Below are 10,503 nucleotides of genomic sequence, written 5' to 3' on the forward strand. Positions count from 1 at the left end.
GTACACATTTTTGCTTTGTCGTGTGTCATTTGTAGACTACGCCAACGCAACAAAACTACGGTAACGGCCGCAGTTAGGTTGAGGCAACAAAATCACTTTAGTTAAGTTTAGCAAAAAACATCATGGTTGAACTTAAAATAAGTATGTAAACTAAGTAAAATATGTACAGAAACAACGTAACATAAGAACAGAAAACACATCACAAACGTCGCTAATGTAACTTTCTAAACAAAACACTGGTCTCCTGGTTCAAAGTTGTGTATTTGTTGGAACGTCACTAGCTCAATAAAACCACGGTAACGTCTACAGTTAGGTTGAGGCAACAAAACCTTTAAGGTTTAGGAAAAACATCATGGTTGAGCTTAAAATAAGTACGGAAACTAAGTAAAGTACGTACGCAAAACACGTCACAAACATCACTAAAAAGCACTTCACAAACGTCACTAACGTAACGTACAAAACTGGGTCAAAGTTATGTGTTTGTTGGAACATCACTAGCTCTGAGCGTGGCATAATTATGTAGATGTGTTTACATTGGACTCTGAAGAGACTACATGACGTACAAATGACACGCCGAAAGCAAGAAAGACGTTCGTATTGCACGCTCAATGCGTTTGCATTATCGTGGCATTCATACGCCTTTTCGTGTGAATGTGCTGGTTTTATCCACCCGATGTGTCTCAGTTTTGTGTCGTTATAAATGTATTGTTCACGTATTCAGTCATACTAGAAGGCCTGGAAGCTCTTTTGTTTCTGTGAATGGGTTACGTGGGTTTACTTGAGTAGCGCAGCCTCTTTTATTAGCTCCCGTGTGAAGACATACGGTTTGTGTTGAACCTGTCGACCCCTACCCGTGAATGAGCATGTTCCATTATTAGCTCCACTTTCATGTCCACGGTCTTTCTCAGGCTCCTTCAGCTGACGCCATTAACAGCTCCTGGGTGTGTTCGATCGAGGCGACCAGTGACCACGTGAACGCTCAAACCAATTACGGCCCCTGGCAGCGGCTTACGATCAGGCTCATCTTGTGTAGAGGGATTTCTGCAAATTGGATCAGGCCGCTTACAAGGACTTAGCATGACGTACTGCAACTTTGAGTTTAATCATGAGGATCCTCGGCAATCCTCCACCTCTCCGGGAGAACGGGACATCACGATTAGCCTCACCTGTGTGTGTGTTAAGGAGGGAAAAACTGGGGGGGAAATAACGCCTTATGAAATTGAAAGTTTCTGTCACAATGGGAGAGGAGATAGCTTTGAAGAAATAACACTCCTGCGCTCTTCCCGGGTCTTCCTGGGTTCTTATTCTCTGCTGTTTTGCTGTGGGATGGATTACAGGCTGAGCTAGAGGAGACCCTGATCGCAAAGAGACCGAAACAGGATTCAAGAACGTCTTGGAGCTCCCGCCGTTATCATTTGACTTTCTTCTTCACGGACGCATCACACAGGTTGAACTATGGCTTTGATGTTGGTCAAGTTTGACCTGAAGAAGCGAGTAAAGCTCGCCCAGACGGTCTGGTTCATGTACTGGTTCGCCGTAATGGCCAGTGTCCTGGTTTTCACCATGGGCATGTTCTTTAAGATCGAGCTGCGAAAGCGCTCAGAACTCATGGACAACAACGAGAGCCACTTCCTGCCCAACCTGCTTATAATAATGGGTCTAATAGCCTGCGGCATCAACGCCTTCGGAGGCAAGATCTGCTACGACTCGCTGGACCCGTCCAAGTTTGTAAAGTGGAAGCCCATGTTGAAGAGCTTCCTGATGGTGTGCGTCGGGTTCAACGCCCTGCTGGTGGTGACGGCCCTGCTGTGCTTCGTGATGAGGATCCCGCTGCAGTTCACCCTGGCCGAGGGGCTGAAGAACGGCATGAAGTACTACAAGGACACGGACACGCCGGGGCGCTGCTACATGAAGAGGACCCTGGACCTGATGCAGATTGAGTTTCGTTGCTGCGGAAACAACAACTTTAGAGATTGGTTTGAGATTCAGTGGGTTAGCAACCGCTACCTGGACTTCAGCGCAAAGGGAGTCAAAGAGTAAGTGGCAAGGATTCAACACTAAATCATGATTACCTTTAAAAAGTTAGATATTAACGTGTAAGGCTCAAAGATGATGTCACTGAGCGTGTCAAGGTGGAGGTCGGTGAGGTGGGGTCCTTTAGGGGACGTCTCTACAAAGTTCAGTATAAGTGGATTTGAGGTGAAGGTTGGTCAGATCGGGTGCATTATTCACTTTCGTTCACTGAGGATTACCATCACAGAAATGGCGACAGCAACGGGGGCGTGGCATCGGCGAGGGCTGCGAGGGAGGAAGAGGTTACTAGGCAGTTTTATGGATAAAGTTGAGGAGGAGATTAGGAACAGAAAAAGATACACAAGGTCAAAGAGGCACGAGAGGGATTAAAAGTACATTGTTCCTGTTCAGTAAATATGTGGCCACTTTGTGACAAACACTGTCTCCTAAAAGTTACTTTCCGAATTTCATTTTGAGGTATTTTGTTGTGGAATATGTTTGTTTTTGACATGTCAGAAAAATGTGAGTCTAATGACAGTCTACGGAAATAAAAAAAAGGGTTTGGATGTGTCAAACAAACACAGGACTTTCACCCAGGAGACCGCTGTTTGTGTCCTGTGTGAAACCAAAAGTTTATTTGAATTTACATCCGTATCTTAAATAACGTGACAAACAGTAATTTTAAGACAAATCATCATTTTACTAAACCTAAGCAAGTAGTTTTGTTGCATTTTATTTGTTTTGTTTTATAATTTATAATGTTAACCACGGGTTTAAATTTTGACCCTAATCCGAGAGAAAGTACGTTTCCCTCGAAACGTAATTGAGAAAGCAGCATTTGTTTTAGCTACACAGATTGTTGGGCATTAAGTTCCAGTTACGTTTTGTGAGGACGATATCTGAAGAGGAACGTTTTCAGCGTTGACGTTTAATCTCAAGGATTACAGCGTTCACGTCCTTCAAGAATCAGTGTCCTGTCCAATCAGCAGGTGATCTGGCAGCACTCCAGGGACATTAATAAAACAATAAAACAATTTGTAGCTGGGATTTTAAAATCAGTATAAACACTGACAGATTACAATAATACTGGACAGTAACTTAGGGAGATAATTGGAAACTTGTGATGCCGTTACAGGACAGTAATGAAGGAAAAATACCTTTTAAAATGATCTTTGAAACTTTTGAAATGTGCAACGTTTTTCAAATCTTGATTTAAATATCTTTAAATATCAGTACAACCATTTTTCTAATTCATAATGCCGTGATTAGTATCCAGAACGTATCTATAATGTAGTCCTTTATGTTCTGAAGTATTGACCAAAGTGTTATCTGGGACATTATTTCGGGGTTATTCGGTGTTGACGTTTCTAGAAATCACTGATCCATATCTGATCTTCTCAGGTCTTACTGATCCAATCATACGTGTCTTTCCACCGACCTACTACCATCAATCACACTTGACAAGATTTGGGTCAAACCCTTTAAGTAAAATTAGTTTTCACTTTTTTTTTGTACTTGTGTGACGTGTAAGACCGTAAAATAGAGACGATCAATTAATTATAATCAGTGATGATTTTGCTGCATTACTCTGCAAACTGATCTACAGTTGATGATAATCTTGACTGATGGTTAGTGACAGTGTTGCTCCAGCTCTACAGGTGGTAAATAAAGAAATTGAGATAAGTTAAGATATACTTTATTGTCCAAGGGGAAATTTTAGTGCTGCACACAGCTGCAATCAGCTTAAAACAATACATAGCCAACAAGACATTAGTACACCAAATACACAGTAGAAAAACATGTCAAATATTGCACATACGCTGAGAAAAATATATATATAAATACATCGGCATTAAAAAACGAGAGAGAATCGTAAAAGACATAATGCATAAGACAAAAAATAAATAAATAAATTAACACAATTAAAGCAATATAAACCACTTCATCAGCTCTGAAATAATGATACCTGTGTGAAGCTTAAAATGTTTGATTTATGCTTAGCATTGCTTATTGTTGAGGAAAGATTGGGTGGTGTTGTATTGCATAATATTGGCCTCAAACACTTTATTATTAGCAGAATTTAGTTCAATTTAATTGCATTCAGTACCTGAAAAGATAAAATGCACCATGTTCTGCAACAATAAACATCATACCTTATTTTGGCAGAAGACAAGTCATAGCTGGTAATAGTTCAAGTACTTTTAGCCCACACATACTACCCATATAGTTCCGCCATAACGTGACTTTAACGTGACCCTTTGCTTCGTCCTCTCAGCCGCATTGGGAGCAACGTGGACGGCCAGTATCTGATGGACGGCGTCCCGTTCAGCTGCTGTAACCCCAGTTCGCCCCGACCCTGCATCCAGCTCCAGATGACCAACAACACGGCCCACTACAGCTACGACCACTACACGGAGGAGCTCAACGTGTGGAAGCGCGGCTGCCGCGACGCCATGCTGTCCTACTACGGAGGAATGATGAACACCATCGGAGCCCTGGTGCTGCTGGTCACCATGCTGGAGGTCAGGACACCAACACAAATATTCTACCTCACCGAAAAACTGTTTAGCAAAAAATATTATGTTTACTCGATCAAGCTCAATTTCCTAGCCGTGTTCGGGACTTTCTCATCCGCTGAGACAATACTGGTGCAATTTAATGGAGGTGGGGAAGTTAACCAAACATTTGCCAAATTAACCAGTTAGTCTTCACCTTTAAAGTCTTTTCTCTTGTAAAACTGAGAAATAGTGTTTGAAAACACTTCTGATAAAACATGAATCTCACATTTCTGTGAAGTTGTCCAAGTAAGTTTTCTAGTGTGGCGTCTTCTTCACCTCATCGTGGTGCGTCATTACTGGAAAACATCGGCTGTGATAACCCACAATTTGCAAAAACTGTCACAAGACTCGCTGCCTGACGACCTATCCTAACCTTAACCATCTCGCGAGCCATCTAGACACAACCGAAAACAACCACTGGTTCGTGACAGTTGATTAGAACCGCAGTCGTATTGTGTTTTTCCCCCCAACTGCCACAAGGAGCAACAATGAACCGATTCCACACTCAACAAACTTTAACACAAAGGTGATATTTATGCTTTATAACAGTATATTTGGGGATTTTACAAGAGAAAATACCTAAAGGATGAAGACTAACTAGTTGGTTTGGCAAAAGCATGTCTGGTTAACTCCCCCACCTCTGATAAAAAACACTTCCCTGAGCTTTTCTCTGGAACCATCCAGGACTGTTTCCAACACAGTGGGATAGACAATCTGGAGCGATTCTAGGGGAGCTCAGCCTCTAATGAGAATGAGATGTGTACAATCAAAGGTTTCGTTTCAACATTGATGGGAAAGCCTACTAAGTAGGGGTTCTCCTTCAGGAAATTTTGAACATCAAACACTTCATTTCCTCCATTCTGGGGGATTTTTATGCACCAATTTCTGCCTTTTCTGCATCAAGTTATGGTGGAGATGTCTTTATGTTTTTGAGGTCAAGGGACCCCTTTGAAAATCGCCATGCAAGTTTTCCCTCGCCAACATTTAGCCTAACTTTGGTGCGTTATTTATCCTCGTTCCTGACAAGCTAACATGACATGGTTAGCTTCATCTGATACCAATATCTTCACTCTACTAGCTTTAAAACTGACTTAAAGATATTAATGTTGGCTGGGATCGCCGGTAGTCCCGTGGGTCTCAGAGGGTTTGATAATTATTTTTTAGGGGTGCAAAGATGAAATTCAGGAGTGCTTGATCACCCCTAAAAAGAGTCTAATATCGCCGATGGGGCTAACCATCACTTTTTTTTTAATGAAATGTGACACATAAGAATACACTGCTTTTTTCCTGATATGCTTTTTACATAAAAAAAGGTCAATTACGTTGTTAAAATCATGCTTGATACTTCACTTCACAACATATATGTGCTGGAGGTTTCAAGTTTTCTCATCACTCTTGTGTAAATTACGTAATCGGTCCACGATTGGCTTCCAAACTATTTACGATGTCACAAAATCATCTCGTGCGTACACGCCTTAATCTCAGATTTAATGTGAGCTCGGAGAAAACATCCTTCTTGTGTGAAACGGCTGCACAGTGAAGCTCAGACACCCAAGTTAAATAATTGATTCAATCAGTTGTTCAGCTATTGTCCGATAACGTCTGGGAGGGCTTAGTAAAATAGTTCAGGAGTCAGGTGAGGACTTTGATGGCCTGGTAGCGAGAAGCGACGCGAAGAGCTTGTGTATAAACATGCAAAGCCTCGACCCAGTTGGCACGTCTGTCCTCCATCAGCTCCTTCCTTTCCATACTCCGCCCCCCGCCGTCATCGATGTACACTTCCAAAACAACTCTATCCTCTTGTCAGGTTACCCTACGCCACCTTTGGCAGGTACCTACCTGCAGCTTACGTGCTACTTTCTACCCAAACGGTAATCCTATGGCATCTCGCCCCTCCTAAACTTTCCCCTGAGTCTTCTCTGTCAACATCTGTTGTTGTTGTTGTTGTTGACTCTGAGCGCCATTACACACATAACAGTCCCAAACATCTACAGATTGGAGTCCTCGTTTCACCTCAGACAGTTCATAGCACCATTTATATTACATCTTTCCCAGAAGGCCAGCAGACAAACCGTCGCTCTAAAAACGTGGATTTAGGCCGACACGCTGGAAGCTGATCAGACGCACAGTCGGAGGAATCTCCGATTTAAGAGTAGTTATGCAAGCGTCTCTATGCCGACACAGATAGTGTCTCAGAGAGTAATGGGTTAATCTAAGAGAGGTGGAAAGGACAGACCCACTTCCTGGAGCTTGAACTCTCAATCTGATCTGAAGTCTTAAATTACTTCTTAACATTTCCAAATTACAGTCGACCCCTAGACTGTAGATTACTTCAAGAATAACAATATATATTTATTTTAATTTGTATACATCTGTATTTGTTCTACACACACAAACCACACTTACATTACACACTTTAACACATGCACAGAAACGTATGCAAATACATTATTACGTGTTTTTTATTAAAACAAGCATATACATTAAAACAAACAACTCATAACCTCTGTTTTCTTTGTCCTCATGTTGATTTTTTTTATTTTGTCATCTAATTTATGCCATATCGTTGCATTTTGTCACATTGCGCTAATATAAAAAACAGAAGAAAAAGCTGTTTAAAGGTGCTACTGATAACATTCAGCCACTAGATGTCGCATTCTCCCTCCCCGTTCCATTGCATTTACTTCACAACTAGTCGTTGCCAGGCACTTACCGTCAATCTCCATGTATCTGTTTTTTCAACACTAACTGATGACCCAGAGATACCACGTGATACCAACATCGTTTTGCTATTGGCTCACAAGCCTTGTTAGAAGTGAGAACCGAACGTCAGATATCTTCCTCAGAGATAAACAAAACATTCATTTTGGACCCGCCAAAAGTTTTTAAAAAATTAATTCACAATCATAATTGTTTTCTGGAAAAGCCATACTTTTATTAGGCACCTTTCTAAAGGCTGTGTAGATATATATTTTATATATTTTCTACATAAAAATGTTAGCAATAAAACCTTTAAAGGGTATTCAAAATAGGGCTGCAACTGCATCAATTAATCTTCTGATTATATTCCCGATTCATGGATTAATTGCTTGGTCTAGAAGCCTCCGAAAATATTGAAAAATGTCCATTACAATTCCCTTGTTTTGTCTTGTTTTGTCTTGTTTTGTCCGACCAACAGTCTAAAGATCAAAAATATTCACTTTACTATAATGTAAGACAATTAAAAGCTGCAAATTTGTCAGATTTTTACATTTGAGAAGCTGGAGCCAGAACATAATTGGCATTTTTTGCATGAAAAGTGACTTAAATGATTGATTATTGATTATCAAAATAGTTGCCAATTAACTTTCTGCAGATCGATTATCAGTCGATTAATTGTTGCAGCTTTTATTCAAAACTTTGATCAGTTATAATGATGATGATAAAACAGAATTAATCTACGCTAATCTTGTTGATAGTTCCTTGAGTCAAACAACATTTGATTAATTGAAATGCAGTTCAGTGCATTTGTCTGTATGAAGTTATCATCTGTTGCAATTAATTGAGTCCTATGACAACATAAACAGTTAATAATTTTCTGTTTTTATGTGGTATGATCATAAACATAGCTCTAAAACATGTTTTCAGTGATCGTCGTCATCAGAAGATGATTTCTGAAGGTTCAGGTTGATCTGATGTGTCTTCCTGTCTTCCTGCAGGTTGCCGTGACCATCGGCCTGCAGTACATCGACACCTCCCTGTCCACCCTGGCGAACCCGGAGGACCCGGAGAGCGAGAGCGAGGGCTGGGTCCTGGAGAAGACGGTGAAGGAGACGTTCACCGACATCATGGACAAAATGAAGGCCATGGGCAAAGGAGGCAAGGTGGAGGAGGGCGGCGAGGCAGGGGTCGCCACGGTGAGCTGAGCGAAACCGCTCTTGCATAAAAAACTGACATCACTCCCGCCACAAGAGGAGAGGAAGGGGACGTGTGAGATCACTACGTTTTTCTACCAACATTTATTATGTAGGCACACACACACACATATTTGGCTTTGAACTCCTTTTTAAAGGGACTCCGTTCAAATGGACTCCTTTCATAAATAATTATAAACTGTATATTCATACATAGAGAGAGAGAGATAATGTGTAGGATGTTATGGTTTTTCATTTCCCCCAACCAAACAAATCCATCTCAGGCTCCAATTTTTGCTCCACAGCGTACTTTTAAAGAGTTTTTTTTGGTTTCCAACACTCGGTGGGGTTTGCATCTTTTCAATATGATAACTCAAGTAAATGTGATATATATTGATAAATGTCAGATACTTTGTCTATAGTACTTTGGCTTGTAGCTGTATATAGACAAAGCAAACAAGTTAAAGAGGACCTATTATGCTTTTCTCGTTTTTTTGTGCATGTAAAAAAGGTTTGCAAAGTTATAAAGCCCAAAGTCCACGCCAAAGGGAGTTACTCTCCCCCACAGAAACACTGCTACTTGCTTGAACCATTTCTTCCGTAACGTGGTGATGTCACCAAGTAACACATTTGCGTAACGTATCGTTGGCACGCCCTCAAACAAAGCTAATTGAGAGCGGAGCTGGAGCGGAGTCCAAAGAGTTTGGTTCGGTTGACAAATCATCAAGAGTGGACCTGCTGACCAATCAGAGCAGACTTTTTCGGAGGGGGCGGGGCTCAAACAGAGCGTTTCAGCCAGAGGGTGAAAAAAGGTGACGCAGCACAGCCGGTATGAGGAAAAATAAAGCGTTTTTTGAACATTAAAGCATGTAAATATGTTCTAGTAGAAACCTAAAATACAAGTATGCACCTGAAAATAAGCATAATAGGTCCTCTTTAACTCCCCACACTCAGCTCTTTTTTTATACCCCAGTACACCTTTTATCCCGATAAACTCCTGAGATGGAGTAAAATTATGAATTGAATGAATCGCCATGAATTATGCATGAATGTTGTGAAGAGTGAGGCATGGGAACTGGGATGTGAGCCCTGTAGAGAGGCAGGGCCGACTCCAAACCTGTGGAGGACGACGGAAATTGGCAGCTAAATCTTGGCTCCTGACCCATGTACTGTAATCTCAGATCCTCTTTGGTGTTTTCCCTCTTGCATTCGGTATATCTGTATATTGACACACATGTATGTATATTCTAACAAACTGGATTGCCGTCTTTGTACATAGTGTAGAAATGATGACAAAATTGACCTTTTTTAACAAAAAAAAAATAATGTAATTAAGCTAAATATATTTATTTAAATCCATGTAAAGTTTTTTCCAATTGTATTTATTTTTTGGGGCTTTTGTGTTTCTGTGTAGAAAAAGAGATTATTGATGAATCGAATAAAGGATTTTAGAGATTTATTCGACGGTGAAATAAGGACGTTGTCTCGACCTTGATTCACACAAACCTGAGATCAAGCGGCGAGGCATGCTGTGAGTGCCGCAGGGTTCCTGATTAAGGCAACAGGATAAGAGCAATTATGGCATTACTGCTTTCACATGGACATCGGATGACTCTTCACATGTCCAATGACAGGAAGGAGGGGGGGTCTGATACACCAGATGCATTCAACAACAACATGTGTTTGTGACTTCTCTCAGTAAAATGTTCTCTGGAGTTTGATTTCAAGCACAAGCTGATATTTTTGTGTCTTAAATTAGCTCTAAAATGAGATTTAACTAAAGAGGATGCAAGTAACAACATCCTTTAACCCCTTCAGCTCATATAATATTGATAAATAGCAACTGGTAAGGTTGTAGAGTGTTTTCCATCCTCATATTCTGCACACATGAGGAGTCATGATATCAGAGCCAGTGTGGTTTAGTCGGAGCAGATGGGGGCTGTGAAGAGTCAGCAGGAACGGTAAAGAGGCCAACTCCACGGTATTTTTGTTGGACCAAAGCACATAACCAGCGCTGAGTAGATAAGAAGCCTAATCGG

General features: G+C 41.0%; 1 protein-coding gene across 1 annotated transcript; it reads left to right on the plus strand.

Annotated features, from left to right (window-relative positions):
* Window positions 1-276: 276 nt before the first annotated feature.
* prph2a (peripherin 2a (retinal degeneration, slow)) lies at window positions 277-10,172 on the plus strand. Its single transcript, XM_074620184.1, has 3 exons — window positions 277-2,036; window positions 4,289-4,535; window positions 8,270-10,172. Exons 1-3 carry the CDS (start codon window positions 1,456-1,458, stop codon window positions 8,474-8,476), a joined length of 1,035 nt encoding a protein of 344 aa, XP_074476285.1. The 5' UTR covers window positions 277-1,455; the 3' UTR covers window positions 8,477-10,172.
* The last annotated feature ends 331 nt before the right edge of the window (window positions 10,173-10,503 follow it).

Source organism: Sebastes fasciatus, chromosome 20, assembly GCF_043250625.1.
Source record: "Sebastes fasciatus isolate fSebFas1 chromosome 20, fSebFas1.pri, whole genome shotgun sequence".
Taxonomy (NCBI): Eukaryota; Metazoa; Chordata; class Actinopteri; order Perciformes; family Sebastidae; genus Sebastes; species Sebastes fasciatus.

Bases quoted from the DNA above. Each gene is read 5' to 3' on its own strand.
- prph2a (XM_074620184.1), top strand. From the start codon at position 1,456: ATGGCTTTGATGTTGGTCAAGTTTGACCTGAAGAAGCGAGTAAAGCTC. The intron at 2,037-4,288 runs GTAAGTGGCAAG...TCGTCCTCTCAG, and splicing joins AGCGCAAAGGGAGTCAAAGA to CCGCATTGGGAGCAACGTGG. The intron at 4,536-8,269 runs GTCAGGACACCA...GTCTTCCTGCAG, and splicing joins TGCTGGTCACCATGCTGGAG to GTTGCCGTGACCATCGGCCT.